At 36.9% G+C, this 22,281-nt stretch overlaps 1 protein-coding gene across 1 annotated transcript in view; it reads left to right on the top strand.

Annotated features, from left to right (window-relative positions):
• PKHD1 (PKHD1 ciliary IPT domain containing fibrocystin/polyductin) overlaps nt 1-22,281 on the top strand; it is a 454,138-nt gene that overhangs the window by 272,480 nt on the left and 159,377 nt on the right. The window contains exon 52 of the mRNA XM_034990755.1: nt 15,038-15,175. Within this exon, the coding sequence (XP_034846646.1) occupies nt 15,038-15,175 (138 nt within the window). The remainder of the gene's footprint in view (nt 1-15,037; nt 15,176-22,281) is intronic.

Raw genomic sequence — 22,281 nt, 5'->3', positions numbered from 1 at the left:
TACAATATACAAAGAAATCCTATAATTTTTTTCTAAAAGAAGAAAAACACTAATAATGGTCACAGAGAAATGAGCAAAATGGCCAAAAAACATAAAAAAAAATTCTGAACCTCACTATTAATCAGGAGAATGTTAATTTAAAAAAGTTAGATATTGGGTACCTGGGTGGCTCAGTTGGTTAAGCATCTGCGTTTGGCTCAGGTCATGATCTTAGGATCCTGGGATCAAGCCCTGCATTGGACTCCCTGCTTGCAGGGAACCTGCTTCTCCCTCTCCTCCCTGCTCGTGCACTCTCTCTCTCTCTCTCTCAAATAAATAAATAAAACCTTAAAAAAAAAAAAGAATAAAGAAGATGTGGTATATATATATACAATGGAATATAATGCAGCCATCAAAAATGAAATCTTGCCATTTGCAACAATGTGGATGGAACTAGAGGGTATTATGTTAAGCGAAATAAGTCAATTGGAGAAAGACAATTATCATATGATCTCACTGATATGTGAAATTTGAGAAACAAGGCAGAGGATCATAGAGGAAAGGAGGGGGAAAATGAAAGAAGACGAAATCAGAGAGGGAAACAAACCATAAGAGACTCTTAATCTCAGGAAACAAACTGAGGGTTGTTTGAGTGGAAGGGGGTGGGAGGATGGTGTGGCTGGGTGATGGACATTGGGGAGGGTTATGTGCTATGGTGAGCGCTGTGAATTGTGTAAGACTGATGAATCACAGACCTGTACACCTGAAACAAATAATACATTATATGTTAATAAAAAGAAAAAAAAAGTTAGATATCCTTTTTTGGCTCCCAGATTAACACAGATTACTGAGATTATAAAAGTTAGCACTTAATTGAGTACTTGCTGTTTGCTATATATGTGCTCAATACATTGACATTCTTATCCTCCTAATAACCTTATTAGATATATTGGATATGTATGATTATTATCCACACTTTATAGATGAGGGTTTAGTTGAAACTGTTACATTATTAACATTATACAATTATAAATCTGTAACTTGTACTTGATTCTCTGCATACTACCTTTTTGGTATCCCACATCTTCCTTTTTTCTGGATTTACTTTTTGCTTCCTGACACATATCTTCTAGTAATTCATTCATAGAACAACTGAAGAACTTTGATGATCTTGTCCATTTTTTTTTTTCTAGCACACAAGACTGAAATCCTTTTGGTTTTTATTTTTGTATGTAATTTGTTATAATCTTTGGAAAACTTTCAAGATTTTCTCTTACTCACTGGACTATTTTATTATGAGGATATATTTTTCTTTGACCATGGTAAATTATTTCCTTAATGGTTTTCTTCCTGATGTTTTGCTTGTATTTTCCTTTTGAAACACATAAATAGGTATTAGGACTTTAGGGTATGTTAGTATGTTTTATAAGCTTCCCCCACTCCCCAATTTTCAGTTTTTTACTCTTTTTTTGCTTTGGGTAGAATCTATGTGCTTGATTTTGCATTTCAAACTTCTAGCACTATCCATTGTTCTATTTACTCAGTCTACTGATTAAAAAATTTTGTTGATCATATAACACTGTATGTTAATTATACTTCAATAAAAATTTTTTGTATGATAATTTTTAAAAATACCATACATCTAATTGGTTTTTTTTTTTCATGGATATAGTTTCTAAAATATCTCTGGAAATATGCTCAAACTAGATCCTTCTGTTTGCTCTATTTTGTATCATTTGGTATTGGTTCTGGGATTATTAAATTGGTTATTGATTATTCAGTATCTCTCTTTTATGGTTCTCTGTTTGTTTGTATTTACAATTCCTTGTTTGCCTATCCATGGGTCTTTGTTTTATTAAGTTGTCTCCAGTGACTCTGGGTGAGTAAAAATGTAATACGGAGAACTTTCTGAAGAGCAATGTAATCTCTGCAAGGTACTGGAGTTTGGTTTTGTCCAAATATTAATTTAGCAAGCAAAAACTGAAATCAGAACAAATTAAAACATACTAATCTCCAATCCCAGTGGCAGAGTCAAAATTTTCCTGGATTACAGATACTCAGCAATAGGAGGCATTTCACAAATAATCCAAATGTAAAAGAGGCAAAAAATGGAAATAAATGGGAAAGGAACACTATATACCATGTAAACTAAAGACACTAGAAATAGGAAGTCAAAAAAGGCAAGTCAAGTCAGAAACTGCATAGCTAACTCGAGAATTCAAGAAAAGACTCTGTCAATCTCCCTCTCCTCCCACCTCTCTCTCCTCAGACAGACACATACATACACACACATGACTACAATTTTGCCTAAGCAAATAAGAGATATAACCAGTTTATTTTTAATTTTGGTTACAATTTTTAAAATGTTTAAAAATAGTGCATTCACATTGTTCAAAATTAAAAAAAAAAACCCACACAAAAAATACTCATTGGAAATTCTCCCTTCATCATCTGTCTTCCATCTAGTTTCATTTCCTAAAAACAACAATGTTACTAATTCCTTGGGTATCCTTCCAGAGATATTCTACTGCATGTACAAAAAAATTTTAAATTACACATGTATACATATATCTTTCCTTAACCATTTCCCTTACATAAATGATAACATATTATAAACTGTGTTGTACCTTGCTTTAAAAGATATTATTTGAAGATTTTTCCATAGTATTACATTAAGTACCTCTTCACTTTTTAAGAGTTTTATTGAAGCATAATTCACATTCCATACAATTCATCCATTTAAAGGGTACAATTCAGTGACTTTTAGTATATTTATAGAGTTGTGCAATCATCACTGTAATCAGTTTTAGAACGTTTTCATTACCAGTAAAACAAAACAAAACAAAACCCCATACCCGTTAGCAATCACTCCCTAATCCCTCTATCCCTTCCAGCCCCAAGCAACCACCAATTTACTTTCTGTCTCTATAGATTTGCCTATTCTAGAATTTGATATACATGAAATTATACAGTGGCTTTTTACACTTTGTATAATGTTTTCAAGGTTCATCCATGTTGTAATGGAACCAGTCTCTTTTTGAGAATGGACAGATGGCTAAAAAGACCCCATATATAAAATATATGTTTGGTTTGATATGTGGATGTATACATACATACATTAATCACATTAATAATTTCATGTATTTATATAGCAGTCACTCATCTTTATGTATTAATTCTCATCAATTACTTTAAAAAGAATCCCCTTCAGATGTTAAGGTAACACAGTTTCTTAGGGAGATACTAAGCCCAACACCCTGGTATATAGATTTATTTCACACAAAGAGTTTTGTAGTAGAGGTCATCCCTGATTGGTTGTTGGCAGTGGAGTTGAATGTTTCTATTATCTGATTTAGAGGCAAGCTGAAGGTGTGTCCTAACTTCACCATTTTTCCAGGATATTTAATTTTTACACTCTGTACCAACCCTCAGTTTCCTCTTGAAAGGAGGTGAGTACATATAGATTGCACGCATTCCTATCTTCTCTCCTGTTCTAATGCAGAAAGTGCTTTACCTTCTGTCAAATGTCAGTGTCACCTAGTGTCCTCTGCATCCAATGCCAGTCTTGCTTTCCAGGTGCCTCAGGTGTCTCTTTTCTCTCCCTGTTTGCAGGCTTTCCCTCCTTCAGGATACTATCTAGCAGCATACACACACACACACACACACACACACACACACACATATATATGATTTAAATAATTCCCTCTAGCCCTCATTGACTTCTAGTTATTCTCTCCTCATTCTGTCTTTGCTTCCTTGATGATTCCTGAGAACATAAATTTGATAGTCCTCAACCTAAAGACAGCATTGGGAGCCAGTGAAATCTTTTTGCTTTTTCCAAGTATCAGACCCATATGTCCAACTGTCAACTTGAAATCTCTACTGGGATAACTTAAAGGTATCTCAAACTAGAACAACCCAGAGAGAATCCTCTGTATATATCCTCTTCTGCCCCCGAGGCTGCCATTCCCAGATGGCAACTTGTCCTCCTCCAGCTTTTTCCGTTCCAGGATCTGGCATCATTTTCCACTATCGATTGCTTTGAGTTGTTCTTAACACTTTAACCAATCTTGTATATTCTGTTCCTAGCTATTTGTCAAATCTGTCTGCTTTTCTTATCTCTCCTCTCACTACCCTACTCAAGGCATTATCACCTCTTGGGTGAATCACTGGAATCCCTCTTATTTCCCTCCTGCTACTCTTGCCCTCATCCGCTCTACTGAAACCAAAGTGATATTTTTAATTTATGAATTGCATGTGTAATCTCCCTGCTTATAAGCCTTTCCTGGCTTAATGTCATTCTTAGGATAAAGTCTCCAATTATTACAGAGTCTCCAAAATCCTGCTTGATCTGCTTGCTCACCAACCTTTCCAGTACCACCTCTCACTGGTTTCCTCCAGATTCTATAGTCCAGGCACTCCTGCTGCTTTTCCGTCTTTTGAATGTATGGGGCTCTTTCCTGTCTCTCACTTTTCACGTATACTCTAGAGCATGTTATCCCCATAGCATCATGCATTTTCCTTCCTATCACTTAGCACAGTTTGTGCTATGTAGCTATTCGTGTGTGATTATTGTTGAATGTCAATTTTCTCTAAAATATTCTGTTTCATGAGAGTAAGGACTATGCCTCTCTGGCTCACCCAACAGCACAGAGACAGGTATATAGAGTGGATACTCAAAAATATATATTGGATATACAAAACAGGTGATAGCTAATCATTTTATGCCTGTTACGTGCCAAGCACTGTAATACTTTTATATGTGGCATTTCACCTAATCCTAAGTATCACCTCCATGAGGTATTATTTCTCTCATTTTGCACTTGAAGAAAAGAAAATCAGAGAAGCTAAGCAATTTTTTTCAAGGAATGGCTTCCTTGGGATTCCAACTTTGGTCTATCTGAATTCCAATCTGGTGAGCGTTCCATTGTACTGGATTGCTTTTGGGGCAAATAGTAACAGATGAATCAGCCAGTGTATTTGTCCTACACTAATTCTTTTTTTTTTTTTATTCTTATGTTAATCCCCATACATTACATCGTTAGTTTTAGATGAAGTGTTCCATGATTCATTGTTTGTGCACAACACCCAGTGCTCCATGTAGAATGTGCCCTCCTCAATACCCACCATCAGGCTAACCCATCCTCCCACCCCCCTCCCCTCTAGAACCCTGTTTGTTTTTCAGAGTCCATCGTCTCTCATGGTTCGTCTACCCCTCTGATTTCCCCTGCTTCATTCTTCCCCTCCCGCTACCTTCTTCTTCTTTTTTTTTTTTTCCTTAACATATATTGCATTATTTGTTTCAGAGGTACAGATCTGAGATTCAACAGTCTTGCACAATTCACAGCGCTTACCAGAGCACATACTCTCCCCTAATTCTTTATTAGTCAGGTATCAGTGAATGGAGCCTGGAGAGAATGAGGGCACAGTTGAGAAGTGACTGAAACTATAGAACCACTTAGACCCTGGATATGTGTGCAGTGTAGGTAGATGGGGGCATCAGTGGGGATTCTGGCCAGTAGAGTTATGAGCAGATGAGGGCATTGAGTTCTCAGGGATGGATGGGCACTAGAAGGAAGAGCGAAACAGATATATTTTTCCTTACTTTGCAACATTACCTGGGCCTTGCCATGATTATTTTGGTGGGTATCAGAAATAAATACTAAAAATGATTCAGATCTACTTCTTCCTTCCACCTGATCAATCTCATGAAAACATTCACTCCTCTATGTGGAGTGAGAGCCTTGTTTTATTTATATGTGTTTCTTTGGCATGGGTCTGTATCTGGCAAGGCACCTTGGTGGTATTTGCTAAGTGAATGAATGGACGAATGAATATATTTATTGATCAATAATAATGCTTTTCTTTACATATCATTCTTCTCTTAGGAACTTCTAGGTACCCTGGATTAAAAAAGGCATTAACTCTAAAAATGGGGATTTCAGTACCTTTGCCAGGCAACATGGAGCTATTTTAGAGCATTGGGACTTTTGGCAGAGATTGTAAGATCTGGATATTATTACTGAAATACTTAGCATTGTGAGTAAAAGTTCTAGGTAACTTCATGGTCTCTGGGACAGTATTTGAATTCAAGGAGAAAGGAACTTATTTTGGAACCCCCAAGCAAGAACTCTTTGCATTAAATAAATATAATTATTTATTGGAATTTATTAAAACATTCTTTTAAAAATCTTTTTAAATTTTATTTTATTATGTTATGTTAATGACCATACATTACATCATTAGTTTTTGATGTAGCATTCCATGATTCATTGTTTGCGTATGTGCTCCATTCAGTATGTGCCCTCTTTAATACCTATCACCAGGCTAACCCATCCCCCCACCCCCTCCCCTCTAAAACCCTCAGTTTGTTTCTCAGAGTCCATAGTCTCTCATGGTTCATCTTCCCCTCCGATTTCCACCCCCCTTCATTTTTCCCTTCCTTCTCCTAATGTCCTCCATGCTATTCCTTATGTTCCACAAATAAGTGAAACCATATGATAATTGACTTTCTCTGCTTGACTTATTTCACTTAGCATAATCTCTTCCAGTCCCATCCACTTTGATGTAAAAGTTGGGTATTCATCCTTTCTGGTGGCTGAGTAATATTCCATTGTATTTATGGACCACATCTTCTTTATACATTCATCTGTTGAAGGGCATCTCAGCTCTTTCCACAGTTTGGCTATTGCGGACATTGCTGCTATGAACATTGGGGTGCATATGGCCCTTCTTTTCACTACATCTGTGTCTTTGGGGTAAATACCCAGTAGTGCAGTTGCTGGGTCATAGGGTAGCTCTATTTTTAATTTTCTGAGGCACGTCCACACTGTTTTCCAAAATGGCTGTAGAATAGAGGTTATTTACTCAATATTTATTAGTCAGGTACTATATTCTAAGCTCTCTCTTAAACATTAATTATGTATTTATGAAATAATAGATACAATTTTTAAACAAAAAGGATATAAACATATTTCTTTAAGAGATTTAATAGTGTTTTAGGGTTTTGGGTTCCCCTCCTCCCCGCCCCCCCCACTTAGAAGAAGCAATTAAAGCTTGGGAAAAACATAACTTAAAAAAAATGAAAATCTCACCCTGTTCTGTACATATTGCCTTCTCTCAGGTCAAGCAGAGACAGAAAGAGAGGATTTATTTTCAAGTAAGAAAATATTTGATGGGGGAAATAAACTCACTGAATAGAATGTTTGCTACATGGGCCTACGCCTGAATAGCCTCTTTCAGGAACAAGTCATGTATTTTATGGATATTCATTTTTTTTCTTCATGGTTAAAGTGTGAAAATATATTTGTTAACTAGCAATTGGTCTCATTATTTTTCTTAAGGAAACAAATAAAAAAACCCATAGGAAAATAAGTTCTGTGCCTCCTTTGGCTTTGACACTAACTGTGACATGCAGAAATGTAATAATTCCATTGCCTGAGAGTTACCCGTTTATGACTTTCCACATATATATGTATCATTCACTATAATGATTGAAGAGAGATTTTGTCCCCAAACTTACAGTTAGTATAGATTCATCAATGATCTATAGAGGTAATAAAATTATGTGATTAAAGCCAAACTATAGTTTAAATCTGACCTCAAGTTTATCAAAATGTATACTTTTCACATTTAGGTCTTCTGGGGATTATAAGGTCTAGATTTCCTTTTGAGACTCAAGACATCGGAGCAATCAGAGCACCATGGACCTTGTTTCAAATGGAGCACCAATGAACATGGGAATGTAGATAGCTCTCTGAGAACCTGCTGTCATTTCTTTTGGGTCTATACCCAGTAGGGCAATCACTGGATCATAGGGTAGTTTAATTCTTTGAGGAACCTCCATACTGTTTTCCAGAGTGGCTGAACCGATGACCTTCCCACCAACAGTGCACCAGGGTACCCTTTTCTTTAATCCCTTACCAATACTTGTTATCTTTGTTTGGGTTTTTTTGTCTTTTTTTTTTTTTTAATGAAAATCATACTAACAGGTATGAAGTGATATCTCATGGTGGTTCTGATTGCATTTTCCTGATGATTAATTAGTGAAGTTGAGTACCGTTTTATATTACTTGTTGTTTACTTGTATGTATTCTGTAAAGAAATGTTTAGTCGTTCCTTTGTCCATTTAAAAAATTTTTTAAATGTTTTAATTTAAAAAAATTTGTTTAAATTCTAGTTAGTTAACATACAATGTGATATTCATTTCAGGTGTACAATCTAGTGATACAACACTTCCATACAACATCCAGTGCTCATCACAAGTGCACTCCTTAATCCCCATCCCCTATTTCACTCATCCCCCCCCCAACTCCGCTCCCCTCTCTGGTAACCATCAGTTTGTTCTGTAGAGTTAAGAGTCTATTTCTTGGTTTGCCTCTCTCAATTTTTTCCCCCTATGGGTTTTCCCCCTATGTTTCTTAAATTCTACATATGAGATCTCACTCATTCACCTATTTTTTTTTTTAATCAAGTGATTTCTAGGGACTGGGAGGAGGAGGATATGGGGAGGTAGTAGGCAAAGTGTACAAAGTTCAGTTATTCAAGACGAATAGATCCTAGAGATCTTCTATACAGCAGAGTGCCCACAGGAAACAATACTGTGTTATATACTCAAAAATTTGCCTAGAGGGTGCATCTTATTATTACACAAAATAATAATAATATAACAAATAAAAAAGGTGGGAGGAAAATTTTGGAAAGGATGGATAGATTTATGATGATGGGTACACGAATATATACCTATCTCCAAACTCATTAAGTTGTATACATGAAATGTGTACAGATTTTTGTATGCTAATTATATATCCATATTTTTTAATATTGAAGTTGTTTTTTAAAAAAGGCAACACCAGGTTGGTCACTCTGAATTCTTTGAGGTCTAATGGAGAGAAAGAGCAGCACAACACCATCTCAAGATTAAAAAAATAAAACAAAGAAAGCCTGGAATGAGAGAAGGCACAGATTCTTTTCTATTTTTATGAAAACATCAGCACCTTCTGGCATTTTCCTTTCAGAATTTGGCATTCAGAGGATTGATCTGATACAGTTAGTAATTTTACTTAAAGACCTTCGTATTAAATAGATTCAAAATATTTTTGAAGAACAGATGGTATAGACTAGAGGAAGAGATAAACATTGTATGTTAAACATTTTATTGATCAATTAAAATATCATAATTTAAAATGTTGATTCTACTCTGAGAGTTATGCATGTCTGTATGTGACTGAGAAAGACAGAGAGTGTACACGGGGAGTGGGATGGGTATTTATTATCCAAAGTTAAAGCTACCCCTCCCCCAAGCTCCCCCCCACCTCGTCCACATGCAGGCAGGCAGATGGCTTTTTTTCAAGGTGTTAAGGAAGCTGGCTTTCAGTCTTGAATCATGTGCCTCTGGGCACTTTGAAAACTGCCTCTTTTGCCTATTTTTAAGACCAGTTTGAAAAAAAATGGGCAGAGTAGAATAAAGAAGCCACCTGTGTGGATTTGGTAAAAAGGCAGGCTATAAAGTTACCAGCTCTTTGAAAAGAATTTCGTTATAGAAAGAATGCATCCTTACCTTCTAGCGCTTCTTTGTTCTGCTTTTTCTACAATAGAATGAATTGATAAACGAATACCATCATTTGTGCAAATTGTTCTACTTGACACTAATTTTCAATCACACTAACCCTTCATCTCTGTGAACTATTTATGTATGAGAATTCCGATTCTATTTTAAGAGTACTTTTTTGTGGATGCACCAGCCATTCTCATAAATTGTGTAGGCAGAATATTGGATAAATCGTTAGATTCACCAAAAGTTAAGCAAGACTACAAAGGAAAGAAAACACCACCAATCACTGTTCCAAATGGCATTAAAACTTACTTTTCCATTGGTTCATATATTTATGGGAAAGTATTGTGGGCAAGGCTGAATGTAGAAACAATTGTGTTTAATTGTTAATTATGGAAGGTACAGGAAAATGACAAGCCCACAAATAGTCCTTGTATGTCCTGCTCTGCCCTTGCATGCCATCACGCTCCCTCAGAAGTTTGAGCTTTGTCCAAAGTTGGTTGTAAGCTGTGTTTCTGACAATAGCAGGGTTGTAATGGAAACTGTCTTCACCACCTAAGTTATGGGGCCTGATACAGTGAATACCATACAAGCAGTGGGTCGGCCTGCCCTAAATTATGCCTGTTAATGTGACCCCATCATTATTCCCAGGATCTGTGCCCTTCGCCCTTGATCTCATTTCTACAGGATTTAGACAAGTGTCAGACCCTTGGAATGCTACACAATAGTGACCTTGATTCCCTGATTTTGCTGTGAAAAAAAAAAATGAGTTTAAATCTAGTGTTGAAATGATATGGAATGCTTTGTAACCACATTAGTCCCAATACAAAAGAATCCCTAGCCCTCTGTCAGAGACATCTGCCTTTTGATTTGGTTCAAGCTTTCTGGTCATAAGGGTAGCTAGTGCATTTATAGAAGACTAAAGCCTCTTTGTTGTTGTTGTTGTATTTGATACATGGGGAAATTCAGGTGATTCCTCTTTAGCATTAACTTTCCGGATATTATTTTTAAGGCTTTGTCCTTATAATTGTCAAAATACAACTCTTTAAGGGGAAAAAAAAAACACTACTTGGCAAAAGATGCTAAAATAAAGATGGTGGGATGTTTAGTGCTTGATAGATGAATAAGTGGAAAGGGGGTGTAATTCAGAACCAAGAGGTGCCACCCCAAGGCTGGTCCTGAGCTCCTTTGGGGGGAAAAAGCAGTCTTTAATTACATCTGGTACTCGTTAATTCTTTTTGGAGTCTCTTCCCAGATCTGTTCCCCCATCAGCCTCCCATCAAGCAACAGAAATTCCAGATGGTTCCCTCCATATGCCTATGCTCATTCTCTCAAGTAGGATAGATGGGTCACTGACAGAGTAGGATGGAACAGCCTTGGTCAAAGCAAGGCAAGATGAAAAGCAGCGGGCTACAGTTTATTTAGAGGTGGTCTATCATTCATGTTTTTAAGTGGGTTGTATAAATAACTGTTTCTGAGTGATTTTTTCCTCTGAAATGTTTTGAGTAATTTCATGGAAATGAAGCTACTCAGAGAAAGTGGCATATTGATCCCAATTTTCCACCCCTGGAAGAGAGAGACATCCATTACAGGCTGTCATTATAGTTGAGGATTCATCAGTTTGGACCTGCAGCTGATCTGCTGTGGAGACTACATTGGAATGAATTTTTCTGCATTTGTTACTTGCAATGATGGCTGTAGTCTCTGTTGCTGTGATATGAAAATTCCTTTATGGAAATATTTATAGGGCATGTGTTTCTTTCATCTTAGCAGAATTTTGTTATTAGGCATATTGATAGACTTCCCATTTTGAAGTGGTTGGGAGTAAAGATGAGGTCAACCTATATATCGTGAAAAAATATACAGTTGGCCTTGAACAACATGGGAGTTAGGGTGCTGATCCCCTACCCTGTGCAGTCAAAAATATTTATATAACTTTTGACCAAATGTAATTTGTAATAGCCTATTGTTGACCAGAAACCGTATCAATAACATAAACAGTCGATTAACATGTATTTTGTATGTTACATATATTATCTACTGCAGTCTTTCAATAAGTAAGCTGGAGAAAAGAAAATGTTTTAAAAAAAAAAACATAAGGAAGATAAAGGACATTTGCAGTAAGTACTGTACTGTATTTACAAAAAAAAAAAATCCATGTATAAGTGGACCCATGCTGTTCAAACCCATATTGCTCAAGGGTCAACTGTATTATCATTTCAAGTATATCACATTGTACTTATTTGTTTATCCTCATCTGATGATGGGACACATGTCTTACTCATGTCTGATTTCCCACCACCCAACAAGATTTGGCACATCATGGGGAATGAAAAGAAAGAAGAAAAGGTGAATAGACAGGAAATTTCATTCTTTTTTAAAAAGATTTTATTTATTTATTTGACAGCGAGAGAGAGAGAGTGCACCAGAAGGCAGAGGGACGGGGAGAAGCAGGCTCCCCACTGAGCAGAGAGCCTGAAGTGGGGCTTGATCCCAGGACCCCAGGCTCATGACCTGAGCTGAAGGCAGATGCTTAACCGACTCAGCCACCCAGGTGCCCCTAGACAGGAAATTTCAAAGTGGAAAATGGTACCAGAAGCAATTAGAGCAATGTTTCTACTCTTGTCTTCATCCTATACTTCCCCTCGAATAGCTATTAGATTTTACATGCGGGGTGTGTGTGTGTGTGTGTGTGTGTGTGTGTGTGTGTATGTTCTTTGGTGTTAATTCTGAGTATCTAGAGTTCAGTTTCTTCAGAAAATAAAAGTGAGAATTGCAGCTATGATCTCTGTTCTCATGGAGCTTACAATAGTTAGGCTATCTATGATTTGTGTGAAATTCGTTGGTATATTTAGAGTCGATAAGGCAATTAAAAGGAAAAATTTCTTCTAAGAAGGATATGTAATAAAGACCAAAAGGAAAATTTTAGATTCTGTGTTATTGTCATATTTTACCTGACAAGTTTGTTAAAAAGAAGCCTAATATCATGCTTTTATGTGTGTGAGTACTTTATGAATGAGAGAAAACATTTTTTGAAGGAACTTAATCATTTTGTACAAGCAGGCCCAGCAGCCAAATATTGGTAGTGTGGGCCATAGATTGGAAGAGATAAAGGCCATTGGTCTAGAACTCTTGTTTTTTTAAAAGGTGCTGACTTGAAATAATTTCTGTCTTGCGTTCGAAATCATGTAAAACTCATGAAACACAAAATGTGTGTTAAACCTAGAACATCCTCTAGATATTTCACTCTTTTGTTTGAATGTTTTTAAAGTACCTGAGATGAAATTGAAATATATGTTCATTTTTATCTGTTGAGCCTGTTTGTTCATTTTGTATTAGTTACTAATGTGCTCTTGAATTTACGGTGTGTAGGGGAATAAACTTGGCAGATCTGGGCAACATTTATTTAACAACTTTGTCTTTGATGTCACAGTAAGCACGAGGGCTTTTTAAAAATGGACGGTTGCTTCCCCTAAGAAAGTTACAGTGGGTGAGAAAGGCATAATTACACTGAGGAGGAGCCCAGTGACAGTTATCTCCTTACATACAGTAGTTATGGATGTAATTACAATAATGTGTTTTTTTTTTAAAGATTTTATTTATTTATTTGAGAGAGAGAATGAGATAGAGAGAGCATGAGAGGGGGGAGGGTCAAAGGGAGAAGCAGACTCCCCGCCGAGCAGGGAGCCCAATGCGGGACTCGATCCCGGGACTCCAGGATCATGACCTGAGCTGAAGGCAGTCACTCAACCAACTGAGCCACCCAGGCGCCCACAATAATGTGTTTTAATGTTCTGTTATCAGAAGGTAGAGAGATTTCCATGGGGGAGGAGTGGTGGTCCAATGGGGAGAAGACTGGAAATGTCTTACGAGCAGAGCTAGAACTTGGGTTGATTCTGATGGGTCAGTGGGTGGTGCTGATGCTTTTGGACCACAACCATACCTTGAGAACCATTTTTCTACTCTCCAGCTGAGAGACAAGGGAGAGGAGGAAGTGTATGCTGGAGATATCTCACTTCAATTCTGCCTACATTTTATTGACTACAACTCAATCGTGTAGCTTTGCCTAACTACAAAGGAGGCTAGAAAAGATGGTCTAACCGTGAACCCAGGAGGAAAAGGGAACTAGTTGGTTTACAACCCTACAATCTCTGCTACAGGAGGGTGTGGCTGTCTTATAACTAAGGAAGCAGTTGGGGACTAGGAAAGACAACCTCTGAGACGTTAATTTGGAGGGCAGGTCCTTAAAAACAGCAGGGTCCGTTGTTTCCTGGAATGAGACATGAGATTATGTTAACAAAAGTCCTTAAAAACTTTACATGTGTCAGTGATTACGATACTTGAAATTCAAGCAGAAGCATTTATTTGAGGTCTTTAATTTGTGTTGAATTACTACTAAGCCTCATAAAGTAACATTTAATCCTTTGGCATACATGAAATATTTACTGTTTTAAATGAGAATTTTTATTCATGTATTTCCCTGTTGTTACTTTCAGACAAAAATCTATGATTCCTTTCTTCTGAAGTTATATGGAAACTTTTTGAAAGGGGAGATGAAGAACAATGGTTTTAAGTTGTCCAGTGAATTCTACAAGCATGCCAAACTAATTGACAACAGTACCAGTAATGAAAATACCCAGCATTTCTTGAGCACACACCAGACCTTAGCTTTATGTGGTAGGAACATAAATCGGGAAACGTAAATCTCTCTCTAAATCGGGAGATTACTAGTACTATATAAGCACTTTGGATCTATGAACTCATTTCACCCTTCACAAAAACCCTACAATTAAGCAGGTATTTTTATTATTCCCATTTCACAGATTAGGTAACTGAGGCACAGAGAGACAAAGGTGTTGGTTCACACAGTTAATAAATAGCAGAGCTGGGATTCACGTCCAAATAATCTGACTTCAGAGGCCAAGGTCATATCTGTGGTTCTCTACCTCCCTGAAACTATGGCTAAAGTGAAGGGAAGGGACAAAGGATAGGGAACTTTTAGTGCATTTGCACTAAAGTAGGTCTGGACAGGGGAGGCACACCAGGTTTGTGCATACCTGGGTGGCTCAGTCGGTTAAGGATCTGACTCTTGATTTCAACTCAAATTATGATCTCAGTGTTGTGGGATCCAGCCCCGTGTTGGGTTCTTTGCTCAGCTGGGAGTTTGCTTGAGGATTCTCTCTCTCTGCCTCTCCCTCAGCCCCTCCCCGCCCTCTAAAAAATAAAATATATAGGTTTGGGGTATAAACACTGCCTTTCGGCCATAACATTGGTTTGTTGGGCAATGGAAGAATTTATTAATCATGTGGGGTATTTTCCTCCTGCCTCCTTATTAAGACCTAGTCTTTAACAAACTATTTGTTTTAGTTTCTACACCTGTCCCGGCATGGGTAGCAATGTAAGCAGCTCCTGAATCGCCTGGAGAATTCCAGAGTAAATCAGGGGAGGAGAGAAGGCAATTCTTTTTTTGGTTATGTGTCTGAGCAATTTCTCTTTCTTCTGCAGACAGGACGGTCCTTGTGGATACAAATCTTCCATTCCTCAAAGGCCTTTATGTGATGGGGACTTTAGAATTCCCTGTGGACAGAAGCAACGTTCTGAGTGTGGTGTGCATGGTCATTGCAGGCGGGGAGCTGAAAGTTGGTAAGTACAGGGCACAAGGAATGGGAGCACAGTGGGAATTAACTCTGTTAGAAAGGCCTTGGGAAATGGTGGTGTCATCCAACAGGTTGGTTAACGGACTTTGGGGAGGGTTAAGGGAAGGGGCGAGTTTACTAGTAAAGCTTTTCCTCTGTAAGCTTTAGACACCACAGACGGAGGTGACTTTGATGGGTCAGTTTCATGGCCAGCGATGGTCATCAGGCCACGTTTCTGGCCCTAGGGTTCCCATGTTGCTGCTCATGGCAGGGCTCCTGGCTTCCTCCAGGCCACAGATCAATTCTGCCTCTCGTCCTTTGTCTAAGAATTTACCTATAGCTCACTCTTTCAGAAGGATTTATCCTTTGGTTAACTAACGGTAAAATTTCAATTGCTATCTTAGTGCAGCTCCTTGGGAATACAGATCTGAAAGCGAAACAGGTGCTAATGCTTTACTGGGGCAAATAATTGCAGTAAAGTGGGAGTGAGGATAAAAGAGAAGTGAAAGAAGAAGGGGGGAAGCAAACAGAAGGTGAGCACAGCTGCTTAAGGAAACCTGGCTCTTTGCTTGGCTACGTGAGATGCCTCAAGAGAAGCTTTATAGAATCACCACATCTTGGGACAATAAGGGGAGCAGCTGGGGAGAAGGACAGCAGTTCACTTCGTCCACCCCGAACCCACGAACTCCTCTGTCTTTGTTATGTTTTGCAGCTCCCTGGGTAGCTAGTGGAGGGGCCAGAGGCTCAGTAGCTCCAGGAGATGGGGTTCCTCTGGCTGGGAGTGAAGCATGTTGCTGGGGCCAAGGGACAAGCAGGATGGAGTAGATCTGGGGGTAGTGTATTAATCAGGTCTGGTGCATTGGCTTACGTGAATAAAAATATGAGTCGCTATAGGTGGACTGTGGACTTGGGACTGTTGTAGGCAATAATGATGAAAAACATGTATTCTGCCCCCCAAGGAACTACTTTTGAGCTTAGTAAGGCAGTCTGCTTTGCCACACCCCAAAGGAGATTAAAAGAGAATTCCCAGAAACAATAATACCTTATCCCAAAGAAATAAATAACTGATGGTAAGGAAATATTTAGGTATTGTTACCTAAATTTTAGAATCTGTCGTGAAAGAGATTTCTAGGCCCAACTACCTGTCCAAAGTTTAAATCGTTGCGAGATAATTCCTGAAAAATTATGGTCAAGGCTCTTCTCAAACACTTCTAATGACAGAAAAGTCAAAACATTTTAAGACAACCTGTTCCTTGTTCCCATTTTTAAAAATCCTATTAGACTTCTTTTTCTTCTAAAAAAAAAATTATTTTTCTTCTAGTAAGCCAGTCTGTCTTTCTCTAATTTGTTATTTTGGGTTCTTCTCTCTGATCCATACAGGATGGATGTCAAATTCCCTTCCCTTTGATAGCCCTTCATTCACAATTTCTTGAATCTTCTCTTTTATTTTTTCAGATTATGCAGTTCCTATTATTTTAACTATAGTTAAATCATATTTTAATTATAGTTATTGATGTTTTAAAATAATTTTTATTTTTTCAGTCTGTTGTACAAAACTGGAAATACAGAAAAGCAAATGGGAAGTTATACAGCAGAAATGAAGTAGTCACTCATATTCCCAACTGTGAAGATAACCACAGTTAATATTTTGTACTCTTGTCTTAAAATCATTTTTTTCTGACACATGCAGGCATGTACACACATACTTACTTTAAAACACAGGATACACAGTGTGATAATTTTTTGGAGCCTATGTTAACAATGTGAGAATTTCTCCAACACATTCCATTTCCAAAATATGATTTTAATAATTTTAATATTCCATTATCTATGTGAGTATATACATATGCATCCATGTATAACAATTTAGTTAACCATTTTTCTGTTGTTGAATATCAAGGTTATTTCAGATTTCTTTTTGTCCTAATAACTTACTATGCAATAAACATTTTAGCACTTAAATCATTATTTATATCTCTGATTATTTCCCTGGGATAGACTTTTGTAAGTAGAATTAATGGCCCTAAGGATAAGTGCAAGATTTTATTTTAACTGTGGTAAAATTCACATAACATAATTTTAATCAAGTTAAATTCAGGAGCATTTGGTACATTCACAATGTTGTGCAACAATTACCTTTGTCTAGTTCCAAAACATTTTTAAAAATTTTAATTCCAGTATAGTTAACATACAGTGTTACAGTAGTTTCAGGTGTACAATATAGTGATTCAACAATTCTATGCATTACTCAGTGTTCATCATGATAAGTGTGCTCTTAATGCCCTTCACCTGTTTTACCCATCTCCTCACCTACCTCTTCTCTGGTGACCACCAGTTTGTTCTCTATAGTTAAGAATCCATCTTTTTTGGAAAAATGTCTGTTCATGTCTTCTGCCCATTTGTTGATTGGATTATTCATTTTGGAGGTATTGAGTTTTATAAGTTCTTTATATATTTTGTATACTAGCTTTTTGTCAGATATGTCATTTGCAAATATCTCCTCCCATTTAGTAGGTTGCCTTTTAGTTTTGTTGATTGTTTCCTTTGCTATGCAGAAGCTTTTTATTTTGATGTATTGTTTTGTTTCCCTTGCCGCAGGAGACATATCTAGAAAAGTGTCTCTGTGGTTGATATCAAAGAGGTTGCTGCCTGTGCTCTCTTTTAGGATTTTTATGGTTTCAGGTCTCACATTTAGGTCCGTAATCCTTGTTGAGTTCATTTTTGTGTATGGTGTAAGAAAGGGGTCCAGTTTCATTCTTTTATGTGTTGCTGTCCAGTTTTCCCAACACCACTTGTTGAAGAGACTTTTTCTCATTGCATAATCTTTTCTGCTTTGTCAAAGATTAATTGACCATATAATAGTGGGTTTATTTCTGGGCTCTCTATTCTGTTCCATTGATCAATGTGTCTATTTTTGTTCCAGTACCATATTTTTTTGATTACTACAACTTCGTAGTATATCTTGAAACCTGGGATTGTGATACCTCCAGTTTTGTTCTTTATTTTCAAGATTGCTTTGGCTATTCAGGGTCTTTTGTGGTTCTGTACAAATTTTAGGATTAATTGTTCTAGTTTTATGAAAAATGCTGTTGGTATTTTGATAAGGATTGCATTGAAGGTGGAGAGTGCTTTGGGTTATATGGACATTTTAACAATATTTGTTTTCCAAATCCATGAACATGGAATATCTTTCCATTTCTTTGTGTCATCTTCAATTTCTTTCATCATTATTTTATAGTTTTCAGAGTATAGGTCTTTCATCCCCTTGATTAAGTTTATTCCTAGGTATTTCATTATTTTTGGTGCAACTATAAATGAGAATGTTTTCTTAATTTCTCTTTCAGCTACTTCATTATTAGTGTATAGAAATACAATGGAATTCTGTATATTGATTTTGTATCCTGCTCTTTTACTGAATTCATTTATCAGTTCTAGTAGTTTTTTGGTGGAGTCTTTAGGGTTTTCTATATATAGTATCATGACATCTGCAAATAGTAAAAGTTTTACTTCTTCCTTACCAATATGGATGCCTCTTGTTTCTTTTTCTTGTCTGATTGCTGTGGCTAGGACTTCCAGTACTATGTTGAATAAAGGTGGTGAGAATGGACGTTGCTGTCTTGTTCCTGACCTCAGGGGAAAGGTTGTCAGTTTTTCATCATTGAGTATGATGCTAGCTGTGGTTTTTTCATCTATGGCCTTTAATGTTGAGGTGTGTTCCCTCTAAACCTACTTTGTTGAGGGTTTGTATCATGAATGGATGTTGTACTTTGTCAAATGCTCTTTCTGCATCTATTGAAGTGATGATATGATGTTTATTCTTTCTCTTGTTGATGTGATGTATCACATTGATTGATTTGCAAATACTGAACCGTCCTTGCATCCCAGGAATAAATCCCAGTGGATCATGATGAATGATTTTTTTTAATGTACTGTTGGGTTCAGTTTGCTAATATTTTGTTGAGGATTTTTACGTCAGTGTTCATCAGAGATAGTGACCTATAGTCTCTTTTTCTGTAGTACCTTTATCTGATTTTGTATCGAGGTAATGCTGACCTCATATAATGAATTTGGAAGCTTTCCTTTGTCTTCTATTGTTTTGGAATAGTTTGAGAAGAATAGGCATTAACTCTTTTTTAAATGTTTGGTAGTATTTGTCTGTGAAGCCATCTGCTCCTGGACTTTTGCTTGTAAGGATTTTTTTTGATAACTGGTTCAATTTCATTGCTGATAATTGATCTGTTCAAATTTCTACTTCTTCTTCATTCAGTTTTGGGAGGTTATATATTTCTAGGAATTGATCCATTTCTTCTAGTGTGTCCAATTTTTGGCATATAGTAGGCATATAACTTTTCATAATATTCTCTTAGTATACTTTGTATTTCTGATAGTTATTTCTCCTCTTTCATTTCTGATTTTGTTTATTTGAGTCATCTCTCTTTCACTCTCTCTCTCTTTTTGTTTTGTTTTGTTGAGTCTGGTTAAAGGCTTATCAATTTGTTGATCTTTTCAGAGAAACAAATCCTGGTTTAACTGATCTGTTCTATTGTTTTTTTAGTTTCTATTTTGTTTACTTCTGCTCTAATCTTTATTACTTCCTTCCTTCTACTAGTTTGGGGTTTTATTTGTTCTTCTTTTTAGCTCCTTTTAGGTGTAAGGTTAGGTTGTTTAAGATTTTTCTTGCTTCTTAAGGTAGGCCTGTATTGCTATAAACTTCCCTCCTGGACTGGCTTTCGCTGCATCACAAATATTTTGGACCATTATGCTTTCATTTTCATTTGTCTCCATGTATTTTTTTTTTAATTTCCTTTTTGATTTCTCAGTTGGCCCATTTATTCTGTAGTAGAATGTTATTTAACTTCCATGTGTTTGTGCTTTTTCCAGATTTTTTCTTGTAGTTGATTTCTAGTTTCATAGCATTATGGTTGGAAAAGATGCATTGTATGACTTTGCTCATTTTGAACTTGTTGAAACTTGATTTGTGGCCTATTGTGTGATCTATTCTGGAGAATGTTCCATGTACACTTGAAAAGAATGTGTATTCTGCTGTTTTAGAATGGGATGTTCTGAATATATCTGTTAGATCTAACTGGCTTAATGTGTCATTCAAAGCCACTGTTTCCTTGTTGATTTTCCATTTGGATGATCTATCCATTGATATAAATGGGGTGTAAAATTCCCCTACTATTATTCCACTACTATTGATTACTTCTTTTATATTTGTTAATAAGTGCTTTATGTATTTGGGTGCTCCCATGTTGGGTGTATAAATATTTACAATTGTTATATCTTCTTGTTGGATTGTTCTCTTTATGATTATGTAGTGTCCTTCTTTGTGTCTTGTTACAGTCTTTGTTTTAAAGTCTATTTTATCTGCTTGCTACCCTGCTTTCTTTTCACCTCCATTTGTACAATAAATATTTTTCTATCCCTTCACTTTCTTCTTTTTTTTTATTTACTTATTTGACAGAGAGAGACACAGTGAGAGAGGGAACACAAGCAGGGGGAGTGGGAGAGGGAGAAGCAGGCTTCCCACTGAGCAGAGAGCCCAATGTGGGGCTAGTTCCCAGGACCCTGGGATCAAGACCTGAGCCAAAGGCAGACGCTTAATGACTGAGACACTCAGGCACCCCTATCCCTTCAATTTCAATCCACATGTGTCTTTTTAGGTCTGAAATGAGTCTCTTGTAGGTAGCATATAAATGGGTCTTGCTTTTTTAACCATTCCATCACTCCATGTCTTTTGATTGGACCATTACTTAGTCCATTCTCATTCATAGTAATTATTGATAGGTATGTACTCATTGCCATTTTGCTACTTGTTTTATGGTTGTTTTTCTATTTCTTTTCTGTTCAGGTAAGTGCATGTTTTAAGGTCTTTGATACATGTTGTCAAATTGCTTTTCAGAAAGATTTTACAAATTTGTACTCACTTCACATATCTCAGAGTTATGAGATCCCTCACACTCTCTAACATTGCCTTTAAACACCACTTTTTTCAATTCCTCTGAGAGTATGAAGCCAGAGGGAAAGAAATTTTCCTGGGTGGACCCTCACTTACTCTGAACAGAGTAAAATGAGTATAGTGACGAACATGGGCTCTAAGTCAAATGGCTTGGGATCAAATCCAGCTTGGTTACCTACTTGCTGTTTGACCTTAAGCAAATCAACCTCTGGACACATCCACTTATTCATCAGTAAAGTATATGGCAAAAGAGAAACTTCCTTGGAAGCATGTTAAAACCATTAAATATAACAGCTCTTTCTACATGCTTGGCATGTAATAGGTATTTGATGAAAGTTTACCTGTCAGGGTGCTTGAAGGAAATAGATGCCATACTGAATTGGACAATTTGAGGAGGTGTTAATGAAGGAAATATTCACAAAAATCCAAATGGCATGGGACTTTCCATAAGGCTAGTATCAGCAGAGCATCCTTACTACCCCTTGCTTTAAAGGAGTGAGAAAAGGAAGTCATTGCTGGAATTATGGAGGTTATTGCCAGACAATGCCATGACCCTTTGTGTATCTGGGCCTGACTCAGTACAGGGAAAGACCTATGGGAAAAAATACCTTGCTCTCACTTTCTTTCTTCCCTTGTCTCTTGCTTGTTCTACCATTTGGCTAAACTCAAGCTCAGAGGAAAGGAGAAGTTGATATAGAGCATGCAGGTCAGCAGCATGCTGGGGAACTGAGCAGAGGAAAGAAAGATGAAGTTTGGAAATGGGGGTGTCAACAGAAGCTTTCCGGCACAATCAGCTTCCAGCTACCTTAATACATACCCTCCTTTTATTAGTACAGCCAAACATTAAATTAACTTCTCTGTCCAACCCTTCATGCTGTTGGTGCTGACAACTATATTGTCAACTCTAATTCCTATTCTTTATATATGTGCTGCCTCTGCATGTTCGTATCTCTACATTGCACACTTGTGTAAGGATTATTTTATTTTCCCCTGAGTTTTAGGGGGATCTAAGTGTTATACTTTTTTACTTATCTCTTTATTTTATCATTTCAATCCATTTTTTCCACAGTGGGGAAATCCTTTTAGATTCTGATCTTTTTTTCCCAGATTAATCTCATTTGCCCATTTATTTAATAGTCTATAAAATCCTC

This window comes from Mirounga leonina, unplaced genomic scaffold (genome assembly GCF_011800145.1).
Source record: "Mirounga leonina isolate KUSES-001 unplaced genomic scaffold, KU_Mleo_1.0 Mir_53, whole genome shotgun sequence".
In the NCBI taxonomy this organism is placed as follows: domain Eukaryota; kingdom Metazoa; phylum Chordata; class Mammalia; order Carnivora; family Phocidae; genus Mirounga; species Mirounga leonina.
This window is presented reverse-complemented; position numbering and strand designations above follow the sequence as displayed.